The 23,824-nt window shown below is 47.9% G+C and overlaps 2 protein-coding genes across 2 annotated transcripts; one reads left to right on the top strand and one right to left on the bottom strand.

The window, feature by feature from the left end:
* The first annotated feature begins 13,944 nt into the window (after positions 1 to 13,944).
* LOC311321623 (PI-PLC X domain-containing protein 1-like) lies at positions 13,945 to 16,146 on the top strand. The gene is made up of 7 exons (XM_084453624.1): positions 13,945 to 14,239; positions 14,519 to 14,655; positions 14,727 to 14,858; positions 14,957 to 15,112; positions 15,237 to 15,349; positions 15,445 to 15,515; positions 15,618 to 16,146. Exons 1-7 carry the CDS (start codon positions 14,140 to 14,142, stop codon positions 15,932 to 15,934), a joined length of 1,026 nt encoding a protein of 341 aa, XP_084309750.1. The 5' UTR covers positions 13,945 to 14,139; the 3' UTR covers positions 15,935 to 16,146.
* Positions 16,147 to 16,296: 150 nt separating this feature from the next.
* Positions 16,297 to 22,030, bottom strand: LOC311322015 (uncharacterized protein). Its single transcript, XM_084454027.1, has 10 exons — positions 21,914 to 22,030; positions 21,165 to 21,370; positions 20,985 to 21,077; positions 20,755 to 20,850; positions 19,889 to 19,987; positions 19,661 to 19,787; positions 18,909 to 19,482; positions 18,706 to 18,764; positions 17,418 to 18,611; positions 16,297 to 17,237 (listed from the first exon to the last, which is right to left on the bottom strand). Exons 1-10 carry the CDS (start codon positions 21,915 to 21,917, stop codon positions 17,056 to 17,058), a joined length of 2,634 nt encoding a protein of 877 aa, XP_084310153.1. The 5' UTR covers positions 21,918 to 22,030; the 3' UTR covers positions 16,297 to 17,055.
* Between the last annotated feature and the right edge of the window lie 1,794 nt (positions 22,031 to 23,824).

Below are 23,824 nucleotides of genomic sequence, written 5' to 3'. Positions count from 1 at the left end.
AATTATAAAAGATCAATAATTATAAATATTAAAATGATTATAAATTATGAAAGATTCACAGAGCCTGACTGTAGGCTATATGATATTATCTTAATAATAAAAATAATAAACCTTCCCCATTTGAGGCTGGGCTACTGTGAGCTTTGGCTTTTGGCAAACAGGAAGTGCATGAACAAAAAGGTAGAACAATTAATCACAGGTAATACCATTAATGCCACGCCGCTCCATGAATCCCTCATCACAATTGAAGTCAACGGTGGCTGAAGCCGTGCCAAAATGATCAAAACGAAGATATTAATGTGTGGGAGCATTTCGACTTTAGACCTTGCATAGTCAAGTGTATGATATATGCCCATATTAGAGGTAAGCACCCTGAACCTAGGCCTATACCCAAAACTGAGGAGACAAAAACATACATGAACACCTTAAATAGATGCTGACTCTCCTGTGGAGTTGGCTCCGCCCCCAGACGCCATCCAGTTGGGCATGAGCCACCTGCCGACCTTGTAGGAGCACGTCCACTCCCGGGCCAGCTACCTTACATCCCCAGCAACATGCACACCAAGGTGGGAGCCATGACCCTTGAACCATACAGTATAGGCCTAGGCTCAGGAGCCAATCATCATCAAGGTGGGCATGGTCTTGAGGCAGGTAGTCTTCAACCTGGACCAATGACTTCTTAGCTTTGACCCAGATGCAGTTCCCTCTTTGGGGACCCTTTAGCTAAGCAGAAAGTCTGGCCTCATTCAGTTCTCCCAGTGAGGTCTATTTTTTCCCATAGTATATATATATATATTTTTTTTTAAAGTATTATATTTATTATATACAGTCAAGACAGAAAGTCTCCATACCCCATTCACCTTCTCCACATTTTAGTAGGTTACAGACTTATTCTACAATAGATTGAATTCATTTTTGTCTCAAAATTCTACACAAAATAGCTCATAATGACAAAGTGAAAACAGGTTTTTAGACATTTGTGCTAATTTATTAAAAATAATCTTTGAAGTTACCGCAGCTACTTGTTGACAGAAAGATTAAACAACTGAAGTTTGGACATTTTACGGTTTAAAATTAGTGTTCACAATACCTCAGTATTGTTACAATATTACTACTTTTTAAACCCTTAATAAGTATTATTTTACCTTTCAATTCTCTTCACTTACATAAACAGACAGTGAGTGTGTGGTCTCTGAAATAATAAAGAAATATAATATATAACTAAATACTTACACAAATAACTAAATAGCTTAACTTAAATACTCATTGAATTGCTGAAACTGAACAAGGAACACAGTCTACTTAAGCCTGTTGCTACCCTCCTGTGGCCGAAAACGGTAAATGCAGTCTATCACCGGTAATACACGTTTGTAGCCAACTAACAAGAACGTGGACTAAATCATACTTGGACAACAGAGCGTAATGAACATAAAAATCAAACAAAGTACAGTTACTCTTAGCTACCAATAGCCTATAACCAGAGATTACAGGATAATAGTAGGCTAGAGGCTATCAAAATCCCTACCGGAGCCAATGGGACAATGGAACAGACAAAGCAGCTGATTAGGCTGTGACATGCAAATGCGTCTTCACAAAAGGAGTGCTGCCAAAGAGGCATGGGAGTCAGTTATTTATTGATTGATGTATTTGTCTCGGGACAAGTGTTATAGTATTCATTTAGTTAGAGTTCATTTGCAAAAACATATTTGCGTTTGGATTTTTGATCATTTGTCATCATACATGGATTTAATTATAGTGATTTATATTTTTATTATAAATCATAAACATTGGTCCCATAAATCACCTAAACATGCCATGGTGACGGTCCTGTGCCGGTCGGTTCCGGTGGAGTGGGGAGTCCGTCCCACATTTGGCTGTCCATTTATATACCCTCCCCCTCGATAGAGAGTGCCCTCCACAGCTGCGAGTGACACTTCATTTGGGAGGGACAGTTGGCGGAGTGGGAAGGGGGTGGTTTGGGATTGGGACACATTCTTGCATTGAGCACCACTACTCATGTTTCCACGCGTCATTTTTCCCGGCTTTCACCGATTGGCTAAGGGCTTTCAAAAGAAGTAGGCTAGTCAAGCAGCTATGACTGTCCGCCTCTCTCTACCTTGGGACCTTTTCCACGTTTTTCACGCCTGTAAAGATTTGGAATAGCATATCTTTTTATCCATCTGAAGAAAACAAGAGACAAGCTCTTAATTATTTTTGAGTAAACAAACGTTTCCATCACAACCTCTTCACCAACCTTTCACCTTAGGCTACAACAATCTTCAATTCGGTAAGTTATTTTTTATACAAGAATAGAGCTCAACGGTTTTGGGCTTCGGTTCAGAAAGTGAATTTCGCATACATTTAGGGTTCGTTCTTTAAAATCCTTAAAGGGTTTTAAGCCTGGAGCCAAGTCAACACGCTAGCTGGTGAATCGTGATCTAGGGACCGTTCGAAATTCATGGGAGGGGTTTTTAGTATAGCCTATATTTTAGTTTGGTCAGGGGCGTAGATTCACTTTTATTCCCATGTTTAATATATTCATTAAAATAGCCTGTTGAATTTATCTTAATTTGTACCAGCTGAAACATATAGCTGTGATATACTGGAGCTATATAAACTTATGTCTACATCAACTGCAGTTACGTAGGCACCAGTAGGCCATGTGCTAGAACTCCACAACAAATAGTATAGCCATTGCAGTGTATTTCGAATGCATCATCTTCTTGTGGAACAGAACTTAAAGGAGGCCAGATACGTCGAATCATCACTTTATTGAGCATGCCTAACAGGGCCAGAACTAAGGCAAGTACTACTTTCTCTTATGAGGCGGCCATCTTATATCTTGGCTTCAAGCCAAATATCACATTACAAACAAATTTACATACAAGGGATGTTCGTTAACGCAGATCTGATCAACTAGTCTTGTAATTGGTCAACGGGTCACTGAGCTCTGCCCCCTTCCTCGAGCGCGGGGGCTTGGGTTCTTCCTGTTACAACTGTGAACTGACTTAAAAGACAACCATGTGCTATCTTTATTGACTCAGGGACAAAGGAATGTTGACTTTAGGACAGGACATCTGTTGTAACTAACCTGTTTTATAATAACACAGTTCTACCTAAAGTGAAGTTTATTCATTATTCTTAATAAAATGATTACTACATGAGAGTAATACAAATGTATTGATGTAATACAGTATGGTACAGTGTAAAAATATACTACACCATACTAATGTAAGACAAATCACTAGGCTCAATAGGCTATACGGTATTTTCACTCAATTCGCTCAGAGGCAACATGTCATGGTAAAGGCTATAAGCCTAATAATCCAATGTAGGCTACTCAAAAAACTCAAAAGTTCAACACATGAAAAAATACTACAAATATTTAGAAGTCCACCCTCTCAGTAATTTCTCTCAATAAAACGCATTGCCAGATTTGAGAGACGATTCTCACTCATTGAAGACCGCAGATATGTTTTAATTAGCCTAGTTTAAGACAACTGAAAGTACGCTCTGCCTGTGCATCGCTTATGGGAATAGTGAGATAGATCTGATATAGGCCTAGCCCTTTTCAGTCCTACCATTAAATAACTTATTTAGACGCGTTTCGAGTGAAATTATTTTTCCGAGGTAGTCTTCTTCTGTGGTGGTGGCGGTGTTTTGAAGCTTCAAAGAGACCGCCACCACCACACACACGATCATGTTGACGTTGTTGTACATCAACGTACAGATCTTGAACAGAATTTCAGCATTGATTTATAAGTATTTTATCAACCTTTTCAACCATTGAGCATTCAATATTGTTTCAAGGTTGAAACGACGACTGACATTAATCCAACTATATTTCAACGTTGAAGGTCGGTCGTGTGCCAGCTGGGATGTTTACACATCTTTTAACGTTAGTCCTGCCCATACACCTGTAGAAATGCGCTGATATCAGATGAGCAGGAAAATGCGGAAAAAAATGCTGCTGGATTATTTTGTAGGCATGGTGACAAGTTAGAAAAGGGGTATGAATTTAAAATTAAAATTGAAAATCTAATCCGATTTAAGGGGCTGGTGTAGTCAGTGGCGATTTTAGCATGGCATTTCTGGAGGGGCAGTTTTATATTATGTCACCATCACAAGAACTGAAGGTAGCCAATTAGTCTACGGTAGGTACATCAGAGCAGAGGCTACAACACACAAAGATAACGACACATTAACACACGCAGAGTAGGCTAATTAGACCCATAAGAGAGCGCATGCCCGGTCCAGGGTTCTGAAAGTGACAAGTGTGCACCCATCAGACCTGGGCACTACGCATAACCTATTAGTACTCCACTTACTGTATATCACTCCCAAATAGTCTACTAGAGTGAAGGCGCACTGTCCACATTAGTCCCCCTCACACATCGTCTCAAAAATGCACCGAAAAATGCCTGGGTTCAGTGAGTTCGCTGACTCGTCGTGACCACGCAAACCCATTTCACACTTCCCACACAGTTTAATAAAAGTGCACTTTACCGATTCTCCTCGGTCTGTTTGTTGTGCTCCGCGATGGAACGGCGAAACGCATCATCTAGTTGTGCCTGGACGTTGAGCTGCCCCAGTAAACCCAGCTTCATGGCACAGTTCAGATGGGACGCAGAGCTTTCATGCTTCGCTGTTCTTTCTGACAGATGTCTTTGAATCCAGATGATGCCCAAACAGAGTCTCCACCAAAAAGAATACAAGGGAAACAGAACAGCGCAATTTTCGAGGTGCTAGCAGTCAGCCACTTCTTTTTCTCAAACCATTCCTGTTTGAAGGTACGGGTTACCTTATCTGCAGCCTGAAGCAGCACCAATTCTTCTGGTCGTATGGCCCTAATTGTTTTATTTCCAGTTTCTCTTCAAGTTTCAATGTACTAAACCGCACATTCAACAAATAATCTACACTATTCATTGTTGCACCTGAAAACACTTTTAATCTCTACAAAACTTTAGCTAGCAGCATTGGCTAACGTAGATCGACATCGACAATGACCCAGTAGTTCAACTTTGATCAACGTTGTTTTATTATTCCCTGGCTAAACCTGTTGCCAGGTAGATTTCGTAGGGGAAGAGACTTTTCTGCCCCTCCACCCAATTAAATCTGCGTGATATTTTTTCACATTACTCCCGACCACGCTCACATTGTCGCTATAGCAACAGTAGGGGAGAAAGCTTCGGTGCCCCTCTGCCGAGTCAGAGCAGTCTGTGACACACTCATACAAAGGGAATTACTGCAAAACAGCACTATACATAGTGTCAGTCAGGTTTATTATATTTATACATGCTATTTTCACCACTGAATCACTATTTTGTATTAATTATAAATTAGATTTTTCCGAAACACAGTTGTAGGCTAAGATGCATCTTGCACAACAGCGCCACCTGGTGGGGCACTGCCCCACCTGCCCCTAATGTAAAATCGCCACTGGGTGTAGTCCAATTCTCAATCCGATTGAAAGAATGTTTCGTACATGTATACGCTTAATCGTATTAAAATTCATTCCGGTCATTTCCTGACGACTTGGCACTTAGCACTACCTATTAGAGTAAGAAAATTATACTTAGTATATTCTAGTTCAGTCTGTAGATCCAAGTCCCTTCCAGAAGTTAAAAGCAATCTCTCTAATTGATGCACATTTTACGTTACCGTGTTGTTGATGAAGTATAGTCCAACAATAAACTGCTGTGCGAACACTTGGTCCATTTATTGTCCTTCCATAATCAATAATCCAATAATCCAGCAAACAACCCGGTATGCATGTTTGTGAGTGTGTGTGGTCAAAAACTGTTTGCCCTCCGTGCAGCAACACCTAGCCAACAACAGGTGAGTTCCTACCTAAATATTATCAGTTCCTTTTAGCATGGGAGGAGCAACGCATTGACCCAATTAACCTGAATTTGGCTCTTACAGGCTATGTTAAGGGAAAGACTTCATGAACAATTAAATAGCACAATAATAGGCAGAATATGACTTTTTAGAGATCATGTCAGGGATGGACCCATCTTCGCTGTAGAATAATTAGGCATTACAATCAGCTGAAGAAATATGAACACATGCTCATTTCTCAGATTTCCAGAATCTATTCTGCTGCTCCCACTCAAAATAAACCACCTCTCCAGTCTTGAAATGTTCCTTCTCTCCCTCCCTCCCTCCATACAGTCAGACCCTACATCTCACCCGCCTTTTTCTCCCTGCCTCTCTTCTTTCATCCTTCCTTCCTCCCTCCCTCACCAGTTTGTTTTTATGAAACCATCCCCCCTTTCTCCTAGGTATGTGAACGTGCCTGTACTGAGGAAGAGCAGAACCTGGTGGCGTTTCAGTACTGTGGAGGGATCCTGTTTCGCTGCTGCCAGCTGCTGGCTGTCGGGGAGGAGCTGCTGGTATAGTACGGACAGGAGTACAGATACAAGAGCATCTCCTTTGACCACTTCTGGGACAAAAAGAGCACCGCCAGAGGTAGCTGTCCTCGACTCTCCTTCCCTCTGTCTTTTCCTCCATCTCTCTCTCTCTCATCCACTTCTTTCCTTAAAGCTGAAAGAACCAGAGGTCTGTTAGTCATAATAGTAACCGCTGTCTAAATAGCTCTCCTCTTCCGGCCTTCCCTCTCTCCTCTGTCTTCTTCCCATGGTGCCAGCCAGCAGGCAAGACATGGGCCTACAGCGTGAAATTCAGGACACTCATGGATGCAACGATACAGGGGACAGTATGTGATGCACTGCAATGGCGCCTATGCAAATTGCTGTTATGAGGCACGCAAATTGCCGATATTAGGCAGGCACGCTAGCTATGAACAAAATGGAATGCTCTTAGTTGCCATGGAACACGGTAGCTTGACTAAAGTTAAGGAGTGCTGGCTAGCTTATTCTAGCTATCCAAGTTAACACTGTGGGCTTCAACGTATCACGTTTTCTCTCCTCTCTCTCCTTTTTTTTGTCACTTCTCTCTCTCTCTTCTCTGTTGCTTTCCCTCATTTGAGCTCAGCCAGAGGAACCTGTTGCATATCTTTCTCTCTCCTGTCCACAATCTGAAGTTGTCGTGTGGTTGCCCTCCCCCCCTTCCCTAGCTACATATAATCACTCTATACAGTATTTGAACTTGTACTGCATGTGTGAGAATCCTTTTTAATGTTTGTGTGTCTCTCTTTCACTCTCAATCCCAGAAGTGATGTCAGACTTGCCCCAGGTGTGCTCCTGGTCTGAGTGCCAATTCTCCTAAAACTCTCAGATCTCACTCCACAATCACATCAAGAGGAGCCATGACAACCTCTACATCTCTATGCTAAGGAACAGAGAGATCAGACCCGAGAATCTCTCCTCCTGCTCCTCTCGATCACTCCCTATCACCACCTCCAACACCCCGCTCACCGAAGCTCCCGGCCAGAGGCAGAGAGACATTGACAAGCCAAGATTGTACCGCTGTGACCAGTGTGGGAAGAACTTCAGTCTAAAGGCTAATCTCAGGACACACTTGTGTGTTCATAAAAGAGAGAAACCATGCCAATGTAACCAGTGTGGGAAGAGCTTCTCAACATCAGGAGAGTTACACACACACACCAGCATGTTACAGGAGAGAAGCCTTACCACTGTGACCAGGGTGACAGGAACATCAGGGAGTCAGGAAAGTTAAAGAAACACCTGCGTGTCCATACAGGAGAGAAGCCATACCACTGTGTCCAGTGTGGGAAGAACTTCACTACATCTGGAGAGTTAAAGACACATCAGCGTGTTCATACAGGAGAGAAGCCATACCACTGTGACCAGTGTGGAAAGAACTACACTATGTCAGGACACTTAAAGACACACCAGTGTGTTCATACAGGAGAGAAGCCATACCACTGTGACCAATGTGGAAAGAACTTCACTATGTCAGGAGAGTTAAAGGCACACCAGCGTGTTCATACAGGAGAGAAGCCATACCACTGTGACCAGTGTGGGAAGAACTTCGCTGCATCAGGAGAGTTAAAGAAACACCAGCGTGTTCATACAGGAGAGAAGCCATACTACTGTGACCAGTGTGGAAAGAACTTCAGGGTGTCAAGAGACTTAAAGACACACCAGCGTGTTCATACAGGAGAGAAGCCATACCACTGTGTCCAGTGTGGAAAGAACTTCAGGGAGTCAGGAACGTTAAAGAGACACCTGCGTGCTCATACAGGAGAGAAGCCATACCACTGTGACCAGTGTGGAAAGAACTTCAGGGAGTCAGGAACGTTAAAGAAACACCTGCGTGTCCATACAGGAGAGAAGCCATACCACTGTGTCCAGTGTGGGAAGAACTTCACTACATCTGGAGAGTTAAAGAGACATCAGCGTGTTCATACAGGAGAGAAGCCATACCACTGTGACCAGTGTGGGAAGAACTTCACTACATCTGGAGAGTTAAAGAGACATCAGCGTGTTCATACAGGAGAGAAGCCATACCACTGTGTCCAGTGTGGAAAGAACTTCACTAGGTCAGAAGAGTTAAAGACACATCAGCGTTTTCATACAGGAGAGAAGCCATACCACTGTGTCCAGTGTGGGAAGAACTTCACTATGTCAGGAGAGTTAAAGGCACACCAGCGTGTTCATACAGGAGAGAAGCCATACCACTGTGACCAGTGTGGAAAGAACTTCAGGGTGTCAAGAGACTTAAAGACACACCAGCTTGTTCATACAGGAGAGAAGCCATACCACTGTGTCCAGTGTGGAAAGAACTTCAGGGAGTCAGGAACGTTAAAGAAACACCTGCGTGTCCATACAGGAGAGAAGCCATACCACTGTGTCCAGTGTGGGAAGAACTTCACTACATCTGGAGCGTTAAAGACACATCAGCGTTTACATACAGGAGAGAAGCCATACCACTGTGTCCAGTGTAGGAAGAACTTCACTACATCTGGAGAGTTAAAGACACATCAGCGTGTTCATACAGGAGAGAAGCCATACCACTGTGTCCAGTGTGGAAAGAACTTCACTAGGTCAGAAGAGTTAAAGAGACATCAGCGTTTTCATACAGGAGAGAAGCCATACCACTGTGTCCAGTGTGGGAAGAACTTCACTACATCTGGAGAGTTAAATACACATCAGCGTGTTCATACAGGAGAGAAGCCATACCACTGTGACCAGTGTGGGAAGAACTTCACTAGGTCAGAAAACTTAAAGAGACACCAGCGTGCTCATACAGGAGAGAAGCCATACCACTGTGACCAGTGTGGGAAGAACTTCGCTGCATCAGGAGAGTTAAAGAAACACCAGCGTGTTCATACAAGAGAGAAGCCATACCACTGTGACCAGTGTGGAAAGAACTTCAGGGTGTCAAGAGACTTAAAGACACACCAGCGTGTTCATACAGGAGAGAAGCCATACCACTGTGTCCAGTGTGGGAAGAACTTCACTACATCTGGAAACTTAAAGACACATCAGCGTGTTCATACAGGAGAGAAGCCATACCACTGTGTCCAGTGTGGGAAGAACTTCACTACATCTGGAGAGTTAAAGACACATCAGCGTGTTCATACAGGAGAGAAGCCATACCACTGTGACCAGTGTGGGAAGAACTTTACTACATCTGGAGAGTTAAAGACACATCAGCGTGTTCATACAGGAGAGAAGCCATACCACTGTGACCAGTGTGGGAAGAACTTCACTAGGTCAGGAGAGTTAAAGACACACCAACGTGTTCATACAGGAGAGAAGCCATACCACTGTGACCAGTGATGTAAATTCCTTTAACAGATTCTCACAGACAGTTGGATTACTGGAAGCCATGAAACATGTGGGTTTATTTAAGAATGAGTAAGCATGTAGACAATAGCCTAGATACAAAACTAGGCAGAGTAATTACAAGACAATAGCTGAGATACAATATCTCAGCTGTATACAATTTGTGATATGACAATACACAGACCAGGGAGAGACGGTCTTATCTGAAGAGACGAGGGGGGGGGGGACACTCGAACCACATAAGAACATTGCAACGAGACCAATGCTTTGATTTGGAGCCAGACAGCCACAGGCAGGCAAGCTGACATTAGACTAGATGCCATCGTCTTTTGTATGCTAAACCTCCTGTAATAAACAGCTTTTGGTTGTTGCTCAAATCCCATGTTGGAGAGACTCATTTTTGGGATTCATCAGAACGAAGGGACACTGGACTGTGTGGTATTTGTGAGACATTGGGGGCCGTCTTTTATTGAAATCAAAACAATGCAGAGCTGAATATGGACATAATAAATAAAAGACAATGAAAGTCAACACCAACCTTACCTCCCGGTCTCTGAGAGCCTTTGCAGCCCAAACCCAGAATACCACCAAAACAGATGACTAGCCTCACATTATTGACCAGCCTCATGAAGTAATCTGCCATCCCCAGAGGCACTGCAGCTGAGCTTTAAAAGTTAAGTGCAATGTTTGAGCTGATACGCACCAGCCCAGAAAAACCTTTTGGAAAACCCTCAGATTCCCAAATCTTGAACAGCTCAACGGCAATTGTTCATGAAGAATCTCTGAAAGCCTTCGAGCTGTGTGAGGGCATTGCCAAAGACCTGGAGAAGAGATGTCACCCTGGGGCCAAGGTTCGCCCCTTCTCAAAAGTCTTAACAGGCTACTGGTGAGACCGGCATCCATCAGACTTCCAAGGCCATGGATAGTCCCTCATAGATAAACTTCGGGAATTTTGATTGACCTGGAATCTAGAAAAGTGTACAAGCCAGGCCAGCACTCCCAACTGGAATAATCAACTTTTAATTTTTACTGATCTTATGCAAGCCATATAGCACAGATGTTTCAGGTCAGGCCCTTTCTCAATGTGTCTGTGGCCAGAATGGAGAATATTTCCAGGCGACTTAAATAACCCGGCAGACGCAGCAGCTTCTCCAGGTGCTTCTCGATTAGTTAATTAGTCGAAACAATTAAGTCCGACAAAAAGTCAAAACATTGGTGAAACAGAAGCTTATTCGCATATTCTAGTCTTGAGATCTTACATGCATAAAAAGAAATATAATGACAACTAACAGAAAAACTTTCAGAAATAAACTAAATAGCCTAACTCAAATACTCATTGAATTGCTGAAACTGAACAAGGAACACAGTCTATCTAAGCCTGTTGCTGCCCTCCCGTGGCCGAAAACGGTAATTGCTTTCAATAACATAATAGACTATTTTCTGTGCAACGTCATCATCCTGTTTCGACATTGCGCAAGCATCGCTATAATGACACCGGTCAATAGAATCGATGTATTTGATTGATGGACCTGGTGGCATCCGTAGTTCATTCTTTTGTTGCCAAAATGCACGCGCACACTTAATTGTTTACCAGTGACAGTAATATGGTCTATATATAATGGGTAATTACTGAGACACCTATACTGTAGGTATAATTTCAAAACAGGAGTATTTCAAATGTTCAATTACTGCACATAAATTCAATAACTGACATAGCACCACCAGGTAACCACATTTATTCATAGCTTCTATAATATCCAGTGATGCAAACATAAGTTGTAAAGGTACATACAATAGCAATATGCATAGCAAACCGGTACACTGGAATTCTTGTCTTCGCTTGTCCTGTCAGTATCAGTGCTGATCAGTGCCTAGTCCTATCCAGGCCTAGATACGCAATTAGACATTTAAAGGCAATTTACTGGCAAACTAGCATTCTATCAGTATCATGCTCATCTACTTATCCCATCTGATCATGGATGGCTGTGACTGTGTCCATGATACAGGCAGTGCAATTACATAACATGTCAAGTATACTGTACAGTAGTGCAGAGTCAGTTGTCTATTGTATAGACAAGGTGTTCAATTGCTCAATTGCTCAGGTGTTGTTGGGCTTGCACCTTGTCTCTGCAATCTCCACCCAAGTCCAGTGAGAAGGCCAAGGGGACAGATTCAAGGTGGTCCCTCATTCTGAGGAACTACAGGAAAATCAGGCGGTTGGTGCTGGGTTGGTGCAACTCACAGGTGATGGAGGAGACAGACATACAAGTGGTTGAGGTGAACCAAAACACCCTCATTCAGTGGCACAACACCAGGCAGAAGAGCCAGGAGCTGTCTGTGTTGTTACTCCCTGCTCAACCCGCTCCTGCACGTCAGGAACATGTGTACCGCCTGCCAGAGAGTACAGCTGGTCAGGCACAGCAGGGGCAGACACCCCGTGCCATCCTGCCAAAGGGACCGGCAAAGAGGCAGCTGTTTGTACCACCCCCGGTGGCAGCACCAGGACCCTCAGCAGTGACACCTCAAATCCTGATACCAGCAGGTATTTTTCAAGTGGTCCTTCCACAAACTGTTGGAGCTGGTGCCACCCCCAAAAGGCCGTATCGGCGAACAGTGCAGGCCAATACCTGCAAGAAGTGTGGCCAGTTCTGCACTGCAGAGACTGGACACAGCCAGTATCGTGGCAGTTTACTGTCCAGTCACCGAACCAGACACAAAAGAGAAGTGGCTGGAGGGGATGCGCAGAATGTTCCCTAAATAATTAATGTGTTTGTAGTATGTAGTTGTTGTATATAGTTGAGTAAATATGTAAATATGTTTTAATAGTATTTGAAGTATTATTGTGTTGTATTCTGGAAGTGTTCACTGTAAATAGTTTTAGTATTAGTATAGTAATTATTATAATAATAGTATTCCACCTTCTTAAAGTGTATATTTACCCTGTTCTAATTAAATATTTAAAACCCCTCTGTGCTTCCTTTCTGTCTGGAAAACAAATCTTCTTTAAAACAAATGTAGTATGTTTTTATTTACAGCTTGCATGAATCAGAACATCAACAATAAATGTAAAAATATAGTCATGATGTGACAATGTGACCTGACACTTGAAGAAAAGACAACTCATTATACAAACGAGGCAAAGATGTTATGCTCAATGTGTGTAAATAAAGGAGGTGCAGAAGGAGGCTTGACCATGGAGTGATCCAAATCCTGACATCAGTCTTCAGTTGTGTGCATTCCAGGCCCTCAGGTAGGAGAGGAAGGAAAAAACAATTAAATATATTCTCATGAATAATGGTACCTATATGACACTTTTCATATTCATACTTAAAGCAACGCTTGCGCGCTGTGCGCATGCGTGCTGGAGCAAGTGGGGAAGCTATTTCGTTTCTAAAGACGTTTCTAAAGATCATATTACAGAGGCATGTGAAAAACCACAACAAGCCCTCGCTCTATGTAAGCACAACTAGCGATTCATAAAGACAGACTGATGAAAACAACCGTTTTGCGGCAGAAAATAGATTTTTTAGAAGCTGCATTCTCAGTGCCCCGTCCGCCGCCATTACATGGATATACTTGGCTCGCGCTGAATTTTAAATTTCTTCTACAGGCCTCCGAATTACACCAAAGTTATCTCGGTGAGTGAAACGTCTTATAATATGCCGTAAATAAACGAGCATTCTCCTTTAACCACTAGGCCACCGGAGCTCTTGAAAATCAACAGTGTCATAGTCTTTTGTTTTGATGTTCTGGGACCACTGCCTCTTGTGGTAGCAACATAGAACTGCAGGTCAACAAGAACAGGGACAGAGGGACAACCCGACATTTGCTCTCCGTGGTGCACTGGCTTACAGCCACGCACAAAAATAACTAAAATAATAATAATAAATAAAAAGTACCTTTGAGAAACTGCACATTATTGCGATGGAAGTTGATAAAATCAATAGGTTGTTGCCTTATCCATCCAAAATGGTATGTGTTGTCGTTAGGTTTTGTGTCGATATCGATTTATAATTATTTCAACATTTTCTCCCATGCAAAAGATGGGGCGGGTGCGAACCCAACCGGTAGAGGGCGGAGTTTTACTTTGGCTCCCTGTAGGCATGGATGTAGAGTAGGAGGGAGACACTTCCGTGTGTTTGTGATTTGAAGCAAAACACAGCGATCTTTTGACAACTCAGATGAGGAACAAAAAGAATCCTTAAAATATCCGCTATACACCCAGCAACAAGACACGCATTTGACAGATTAGCCTACGAACGCACGTGCACCGAGTAGGTCTATTAAAACTAGATTAATCTCGATCCGGAAATCAAAAGCGAAAAGCGAACTATAATCTCGTAACAGAAGTCATGGCGTGGAGCTAGCGGGGGGCAGGCTTGCTGCTATGGATGCGACCTTTTCAACGATCTGCTGATGAGAGATGGAGAGAATGCGAGCTGCGGAGCGTGATAACGCTGATTGGATGTCGAGACTACCAGAACAGCTGCTGGACATCCCGCTGTGGGACTTGGCGATACCGGGTGAGTGAGTGGTATATAGGCTAAAACGATATGGCCTTGGTGATTAAATTATACGCTACCCTACTGGTAAATGTCTTATTCGTCAATCGTCAAGCATGCATTTCATAAAAAAAAAAAAAAAAAGTTTACACTCTCATGACTTCTACACTTTGTTGAGGCATGCATGATGATCTGGTTGTTGTTTTGTGGGCATGTCTGCCGTCTTTGTGTGTGTGTGCGTGTGTGTGTGTGTTGTGTGTGTGATATAAAACCTCCTTGGTGTGTACCCTTTCCTTGCAGGAAGTCATGACACCATGAGCTACTGTCTGGACACACGGTCTCCAGTGCTGGGGTCGGAGTCCTGGGTGCTCAGGATGCTTGACCGCCTGGCTCCATGCGTCACACGGCCCTGCGTGCTCAGATGGGCCACTACACAGGTAGGTAACATTGTGTGTGTGTGTGCGCACGCTTGTGTGATTCATAACTCCTAATATGCTCCCTCCTGTAGGCATGGTGTGTCTCAGACCAGCTGAATGCTGGGATACGGTTCTTTGATCTGCGGATCGCCAGCAAGAAACACAGCAATGACGACGACACGCTGTACTTTTCACACGGGATCTACACGCTAGAGACGGTGAAGGTATGTTGTGCATCTGTTGCGTGCGTCACGCCAAACTGTGTTTTCCTAAGTATGCAGTTGAGCGAGTTATGTCTCTTTCTGTGGACGTCGATCTGTAGGAGGCTCTCCCTGCCATAGCTGATTGGCTGGAAAAGCACCCCAAGGAGGTCGTGATTCTGGTCTGTTCCCATTTCTATCAGCTGAGTGACGCCGAACACAACAGCCTGGTGTCCTTCATCACAGGCCTGCTAGGAGGGAAACTCTGCCCCCCGCAGGTAGGAGCACACACCCAAGAACCTGCCTCTACTGCACAACCTTGACCAAAAATCATGACATCTCACGTCTTCGGTGTGTGTGTGTGTGTGTGCGCGCACGTGTGTGTGCTCTGTTCTGTTATAGAGTACTCCTTCCCTGAGACACTGCTGGGGGTGGGGCCAGCAGGTCATCGTCTCCTATGACAACAAGGAAATGGTTGGGAAGCACAGCCATCTCTGGCCTATGATCTCCTACAGGTAGTGTTGTGTGTGTAATTAATATATTAGAGCTTGTGGTTTTGAAGTGCGTGTGTGTGTGTTTTGTTAAACCTGTAGTCTCTGAAACACTGCAGGTATGCTGATAAAGCCAGCCCCAAAGACGTCATCTCATACTTGGAGCAACAGAAGATTGAAGGGAGACCAGGTGAGTGGTCTGTGTGTGTGTGTGTGTGTGTGTGTGTATTTGTATGCCGGTCATAACTTGGACATAACATATTGTAATGAGGCGCTGTTTGGTGATCGACAGCTGGGTTCTTTGCCTCTGGTCTGAATCTGACGGAGGACTTGGAGTACGTGGTCTCTCACCCCTGGCTGACCATGAGGAGCATGACGATGACGGCGTTCTCCATGCTGCTGGACTGGCTGGAGCAACAGCACCCCGGGCCGGACAGAACCGGTCTCAACATCATCTGTGGGGACTTTGTGGGTCTGAATGAGTTCTCCTCCCTGGTCATTTCTCTCAATGACAAACTGCTGAGAGGGGAGGGGGGGGGGGAGTTGCAGAGAAGGGAGGCTGAGACCTCTCCTCTGACACACACACATACACACACGTTATGCAGCTGACAGGGAGCTGTATGCACTTATCCGGATCCATTTATGAGTGGGATGGACACACACACTTGATTTTCATTCAAGTATTCCGTTACAAGTGTCCTTTCAAACCTGAGACTCCCGTCATTTTGTGGTGCATATCCATATACACACACACACACACACACACACCTGTGGCAGATGTATTGTTCTTCCTAGTAGTCCATAGAACTCTACAACCATATATCAATCAGCATGTTATGGATGAGCAAGTGATTAACTGGAAACTTGAACAAGAATGTGGAGAACCTTGTAGAAATGTATTCAAATCATAATGTGTATTCTTATGAGGTCATTATGAGGCTCTAGTCCTCTGTTACATAGGTCAGAGAAAGTCATGTTGGAAGCAGTTTTATTTTTCTGATTTATAAAGAACCTGAGACAGATACTTCAGTATTTGGTTGAAGTAGAAAACCCTTCGTCTCCACTCCCTGCCGCTCCAGGTCAAAACAGAACACAGCGTTTAGGGAGGACACAGGAGCAGCAGGAACTATTTGTAATAAAATAAATGCATGTGATTTGATACAAAACAATTTGCCCCTTCAATAAATCAAAGTCACACAGGCCCATTTAACCGAGGAAAAAAAACAAACGGGTATCTTTAGCACGAGCCGAGGCCCCTGGGACTGCGACAGGTCTACTCGACAAAACCAAGAGGAAATAAAAGGCTTCTGTCCACAGAGAGAAAGAGACGTCCCCGGGAGTCAGAGCACCGAGAAGAGCTGCTGATCCGTCCAGTTACAGGGTTCTCACACCTCAGTTGCACTCAAACATGCTCCTCTTCTCTCAGGACCCACCCCCATCTGATGCCCCCTTGCCCAATCACAAACAACCTCTATCCAGTTTTTTTTTTTTTTTTTTTTTTTGAAACCCATTCTTTTCTGACATTTTCTGTAAAGCACTTTGCCAACTTTGTTTTAAAAATGCTCTCTACAAATAAACGTTTTATTATTAACGTCCGCTGACAACACAGCATATTGTTTAGGGGGGGATTAGCAGTGTGAGAGCCTAGTCCTCCACCAGCTAGGACCACCGTGTCCCAGAGTGTGGGCCTAGGGGTTAGAGTTAGGACCACGCCGTGCTACGGCGTGAGGCTAGGGGTTGCCTGTGGCGTGTGTCTGCAGGTGTCTGTTGAGGTGCGTCCGGCGTGTGTAGCTCTTGTCGCAGTGGGAGCAGGGGAACGGTCGGATGTCGGAGTGGGACAGCATGTGCTTCTTCAGGTCAAACTTCCTCTTCAGGCTCTTACCACATTCTGGACAGGTGAAGGGCTTCTCACCTGGGGGGGGTGGCACACACACGTTCACCTCGGGTTAAACACAGGACGGAGCAGTTTGCACAGCCAAGACGAGACAGTCTTTCTCTTCCTTCTGAAAAGGCTCAAAATCGACTTCATTTACCGGATATAACAAAACCACGTTAAAGTACGATCCTCACACACACACGCACGCCAACTGACCCGAGTGCGACCTCATGTGTTCCGTCAGGTGGCAGGAGATGGAGAAGTTCTTCCCGCACTCGGCGCAGCTGTAGGGCTTCTCCCCCGTGTGGCTCCTCATGTGCTTCTGCAGATCCCCTCCCGAGGGCCAGCCCTTGCCGCAGACGTCGCACACGTACGGCCGCTCGCCGGTGTGCCGGCGCACGTGCACGTTGAGCCCGGCCAGCGCCGTGAAGCGCTTGCCGCAGTGCGTGCACTGGAAGGGCTTCTCGCCCGTGTGGATGCGCAGGTGGCCCTCCAGGCCGTCCTTGGTGCGGAAGCTCTTGCCGCAGTGCGTGCAGAGGAAGGGCCTCTCGCCGGTGTGCGTGCCCCTGTGGTTGTGCAGGCCGCCCGGCGTGCTGAACGCCTTGCCGCACTGCTCGCAGCGGTGCGGCTTCTCCATGTGGCCGCGCTGGTGGATGCGCAGCCGGGTGAGGCCGGTGAACGTCTCGTCGCAGTGGCGGCACTTGTAGCGCTGCCCCTGGCCGTCCGGCACCGGGTGGGTCTGCTGGTGGCGGATCAGCTTGGCCTGCGACGTGAAGGCCTCGCCGCATACCGGGCACGGCAGCTTGGGCGCGCGGTGCATCTGGCGGTGGGCGTCGCGCTCCCGGGCCGTGGCGAACACCCGCTCGCACCGGGTGCAGGCGAAGCCGCCGCCCGCCGAGTGCGTCTGCTTGTGGTTGGTCAGGCTGGAGAGGAGGCGGAAGCGCTTGCCGCACAGGCAGCACTGGTGCAGGGACTTGGCGCGGTGCGTGTGGAGGTGGCTGGCGAGCTCCGCCTTGGTCTTGAACCCCGCCGCGCACTGGAAGCAGCTGTTGGCCTTGTGGGCGAGCCGGTGGCGGTACTGCTCGCGGAGGGACGCGAACGCCTTGCCGCACAGCGGGCACTCGAAGGTGGCGCTGGCGCACACCGCCCGCTTGTGCTCGCTCAGCGCCGACGCCGTCCGGAAGCCCAGGCTGCACTGGGGGCACTTGTGAGGCGAGCCGCCCCGCGCCTTGTGGGTGCGCAGGTGACGGAGCACCTGCGAGCGGTAGATGAAGCACTTCCCGCACTGGGGGCACTTGTGGGCCACCCGCCGGGGATTGTGGGACACGCCGGGGAGGGCCGAGTCGGCGGAGACGGATGCGGAGCCCGAGAGAGGCAGCGACAGTTGGGAGGAGTCCGCCGAACGGTCACCTGACAAGAAGCAGGAAGCGGTGGTGAGGATGTCGTGTGACAGAGGGGGGGGGGGAGCAGCAGAGGGGCTGACGGTCAGACTAGCGGTCCTCACCTGTGTCACTGTCCTCTCCTTGACAGATGCCAGACTGGCTGGACGGCTCAGGGCACATACTGAAGGATACAACAACAATAACAACAACAACAATAACTACTACTACTTTGAGGACTTTCTCTTTCTCACACTCAAACACAATTCATAAACCAAGTCGATGCACACTTACGGTAACAACAACAACACATTTCATCCAGGCTCACCTGTTTACCAGGGTGTGAGAGGGTGGTGTATGGGGTTCTATACCGGGAACAGTCACGGCCCCACGCACTAGGGTACTCCCACTCTGTCTGGAGGGGCAGACGACTCCGCTCTGCCCCCTGGTGGCGGCGGTGGGCAGAGGCAGCGCCGGGAGGGACAGGGAGACGACCGAGGGAGGGGGCTGCTGCTGCGGGATGAACACGACCGGAGTCTGGTTCAGGGCGATCAGGCTCAGAACGGCCGGAATGGAATTGGTCCCTCCTCCACTGGCCGACCCCAGGTCTTGACCGATCACCACCACCGTCGCCGGCTCAGCTTCTCCCCCCGCGTCGCTGTCCCCCGGCTGGGTGCAGACGTGCAGGTCCATCCCTTCCGTCTCTCCCATGTCCACGCCCGTCTCCTCCATGATCACCACTTCGACCCCTTCCGTCTCCAGCCTGCCGTGCTCCAGGGCTCCGGCCTCCCACTCGGATAACGCCGCTGATTGGCTGTCGACAGCGTGGGAGGAGCTTGTCAGCTGGGCCGTGAAAGGGCTGGACAGAAAGGTGAGGAGGAGATCCTCCGCCAGGCAGCCAGCTGGACAGGACAACAACAAAGAGAGAGAGAGAATGAGGAAGAGAGAGAGAGAGACTATATTCAAACCTGAAAGAACTACATTTGAAATGAAACAATCATTTTGATTGCAGCGTTTCTCGTTTCAGGGAGCAAACCCGAGTGTGAGAGAGAAGGAGTCCCCCATGTGGTTGCAACGTACCCCCCTTTTCCGGGCGTGCCTGTCCGCATGCCTGGCTCTGCAGCAGGGTCCTCAGATCCTCGGTAGCGGAGACAGACTGCACACACTCCTCCACACCACTGGGGGCGGTCTCCAGCCAGGACGCCGCCTTAAGAACGTGCAGGAGGTTCACAGCGGTCAGTGGAAGTGCTCCATGTGGGGTCGATAAGCACTTTGATATGTGGTGTGTGTGTGTGTTTCTCTCAGCACCTGTTTGAAGTCCGGCACTGGCAGGAGCTCGTCCAGTCTGGACAGGAAGTCACACACCAGAGACTGCAGCGTTGCATCAAAGTTCTGGTCAAATACGCCCTAAGAAGAGAGGAGAGGTGGACAGAACAAAGAGAGGGTTGATATTTCTATACTGTCTTGACGACAGAATTCAAAGAACACACATTGTCAAACTTTACTAAAAAGTGTTGAATGTCAACAAAAGAAAGTGTCAGCTACTTCCAAAAGAATGCCAGAAAAGCGCTGAATATGTTTGCCCCAAAACATGCCACTGGGTGGCAGTCCTTACATATGTGATGATGAATGCAGGGTTTTTCCTGGCTCAGAATGGGTCTTTCGGGGGTGACGTGCACACAATTTTTTGGGGAAACCTCAGTTTTATACCGAATAGCCTACCAGCATATATAGGCCTATATTCTGTGCTGTCGTTCTGACTGAGCTCACTTTTTACAATCGCGGGAAATCTGCCGACATGACACAAAATGGATATGAAGACAAAATGTTTAGGATACTGATAACCTGTCTATTAATTATCTCCATTACTAGTGGTCCAAACCATGGACACTGCAAGGAAGAGGGACGGGCTGCACTTGAAACAAGCTATCAAAGACATTTGGAGAGGATTTGAATTGTTATTTTTTTTTTTTTTAGCATTTTGGCACTGGCTAAAATCTCTTTGGGGGGGGGGCACCAAAAAATCCTCTATACAGGGAAAACCCTGGAATGAACGTCTGACTGACTGATGCGCCGTCCCCTGGCTTCAGTGAGTGATGCCTGCTGTCTAGTCTGGCATGAGAGTATCATTGGTGAGAGACAGGCAGGTGTTTTCCGCCCGGTGTAGATCTCACCTCTGCAAGATTGCTCCTCTCAGTAGGATCTCCCAGAAGGAGCTGTGTGAGTGCAACAAGGTTTGCTTTGGATTCTTCTATGGCCAGTTCAGTAGACTGCAACACAACAGACACCTTTGAGGACAACACACAAACACCTGCGTGCTCGCACACACACACGCACGCGCGTAAATGCACAAACAGGCCCATGGCAGACAGGAGGTTGTTCCTCCTGTGGTTCCGTGGCTCACCGTGTTCAGAGAGATGGACCGGATGCGGTCCATGTGTGTCTGGACGAGATCAGGGTCAGCACAGAGCTCACTCCCAAACAGCTCCAGGGTCATCTGCAAAGCACAAGGGGAAGATCCACTCAGCAAGATCACTAGGATATAACATGCACACACACACACAACACACACACAGCTGCTCACCTTGGCTCTGAGTCCCAGGAGCAGTAGACTCCGCTGCCTGTGACTTAGCAGCTCTGGCACAGCCTCCGTGACCATACACACAAAGTCCTCCAGTTTCCCGTAGTGTTTCACCAGCCGGCGCTTTGTCACCTGCCACATGGCGGCTGACATCAGCCGCAGGGGTGGAATCAGCAGCCGGAGAGAGGAGACGGGGAGGTGGGGGTGCTCTGGAGGGGGGGAGGTGGGGTGAGTAGCTTTAGCACACAAGTCTGTAACACCAAAATGCCTGTTCCACTGAAGAGGGCACGGGGCAGCAGGAAGTTGTGATGAACTTGCCAACTACAGAAGTTGTTTAATCACTGATTGCACAATCTGACAGTAGCTGTCCTAAGGCGACCTTGCGAGGGTTGAAAGGTGCCGTGCAAGAAACAAATTCGACTACTACATGGCCCCACATTTGGCTGCCGGCACTGGCTGGGCCCAGAGAGCAGAAGCTTGCTGGATTTACCTAGCTATTTGTTAATACGAGTAAGTTAGCTAACGTTAGCCTGACGTTTCTCAAAACGTCGCGCTTCCTTTGCCTAGGTGACCTTAGTTAGATAGATGTGGAGGGAACGAAGGTGTCTAGCTCATAGTGCTAGTTGATAAACAACATCCATGCCCGAGCTATCTAGCTAAAGTTAGCTAGCACTATGGCAAACCCAGATAGTAACGTTAGCTAGCTAAAGACGATGATGTATAATACAGCTCCTAGCTGGAGCAATGCATACCCATATTGCTTTCCAAATTGTCGTGATTCTTTGTGGCACTTTATTAGTTACTCTCCTAACTATGAGCTTGGTGACCTAAAGTAATTCATGCGGCTAGTTTATTTTCCGACTTCTTCTTCTTTTTCTTTTGGTTTCTGGCAGGCTAGACGCCGACTTGGCGTATTGCTGCCTTTCCCTGGCCAGATACGGTACTACACACCTCCCAGACCCTCACACCCTAAGATGTAGGCAAGTAGCGAACATAAAGCTTGCCACCGCCTGGCTCCCCCACCCTCACTACATGAGCATACATATCTGCCCTCTCCCTCCTGTACCTCCCGCACTCCAACATGACATGCCTCACCATCTCCCTCCCCCCCACAGCTACACAGACATCCGGGCCAGGTCCCGGGCCAGGCCACAATGACCAAGCTGAAGCCTGGTCATCATGACCTGTTCCCTCCTACCCCTTCCCAGGGCGCCCCTCTCCCCCCTAACACTCACCTGGATCCCATGGAAATGTCTCCCTCTCGCCTCCACCTCCCACTCAGCCTGCCACCTCTCCATCAGCACCCCCCGTATCCTACCTCTCCACTCAGCTACCCCCAGATCCACCCCCACCCCTACCACCTCCTGCCCTAAAGCCCCCTTAGCAGCTGCATCCACAGCCTCATTCCCCTCCACCCCCACATGAGCCGGGACCCACATAAACCCCACCCTCCACCCTGTACAGAGCCATCACCAGTTCAAGGATGAGATCGGGCCTAGCCTGTGAACCCCCGCTCAGGCCCCCCAGGGCAGCCGCTGAGTCAGAACACACAACCACCCGCTGCAGGCGCGCACGCTCAACCCAGTCCAGCGCCCACACCAGCGCCATCACCTCAGCAGTGAACACCGACAGCCCATCAGGCAGCCGCCTGCCCTCGGTAAAACGCAACTGGGGGATATGGATGGCAAAACCAGCCTTCCCACTCCGGGGGTCCACCGAACCATCTGTGAAGATCTGCAAATGCGCCGCCCACACACTCCGCAACCTTTCCCTCACCAGCCCAGCCGGGCCCTCACCCCCTCCCCCCACCCTCACCGACCCCAGCAGGGAGACGTCCATCTCCGGCGTAGGCAAGAGCCACGGGGGCACACATGGCCAGACCACCACCGGCGCCACCACACCCAGGCCAAGCCCCGGTTCACAAAGCTCCACTTCCCTCTCCTACCACCCCCCCCTCCAGCAGTCCTCCACCAACGCCTTCCCTGGGTGACCAGGCCCCTGGCCAACAGCCTTCCCTGGGTGACCAGGCCCCTGGCCACTAACCTTCCCTGGGTGACCAGGCCCCTGGCCAACAACCTTCCCTGGGTGACCAGGCCCCTGGCCAACAGCCTTCCCTGGGTGACCAGGCCCCTGGCCAACAGCCTTCCCTGGGTGACCAGGCCCCTGGCCAACAACCTTCCCTGGGTGACCAGGCCCCTGGCCAACAACCTTCCCTGGGTGACCAGGCCCCTGGCCAACAACCTTCCCTGGGTGACCAGGCCCCTGGCCAATAACCTTCCCTGGGTGACCAGACCCCTGGCCACTAACCTTCCCTGGGTGACCAGGCCCCTGGCCAACAACCTTCCCTGGGTGACCAGGCCCCTGGCCACTAACCTTCCCTGGGTGACCAGGCCCCTGGCCAACAACCTTCGCAATATAATGCAGAGCCAGCTTAACTCGCCGCAACCTCAGGGGGGCCTCCCCCACCTCAACCAACAAAGCCGGGATGGGCGCCGTGCAAAACGCCCCACAGCACACCCTCAGCGCCTTCGCCTGCACCACATCCAACCTCGCCAAGGTAGTCGGCGCCGCACTCCCATACGTGAGGCTACCATAGTCCAGGACAGACCGGATCAAAGCCTGATACACCATAAGCATAGTCCCCCTGACAGCCCCCCAATCAC

Source organism: Borostomias antarcticus, assembly GCF_949987555.1.
Source record: "Borostomias antarcticus genome assembly, chromosome: 19".
In the NCBI taxonomy this organism is placed as follows: Eukaryota; Metazoa; Chordata; class Actinopteri; order Stomiiformes; family Stomiidae; genus Borostomias; species Borostomias antarcticus.
Note: the sequence above shows the minus strand (reverse complement) of the source record. Positions and strands in the feature narration are given on the sequence as shown.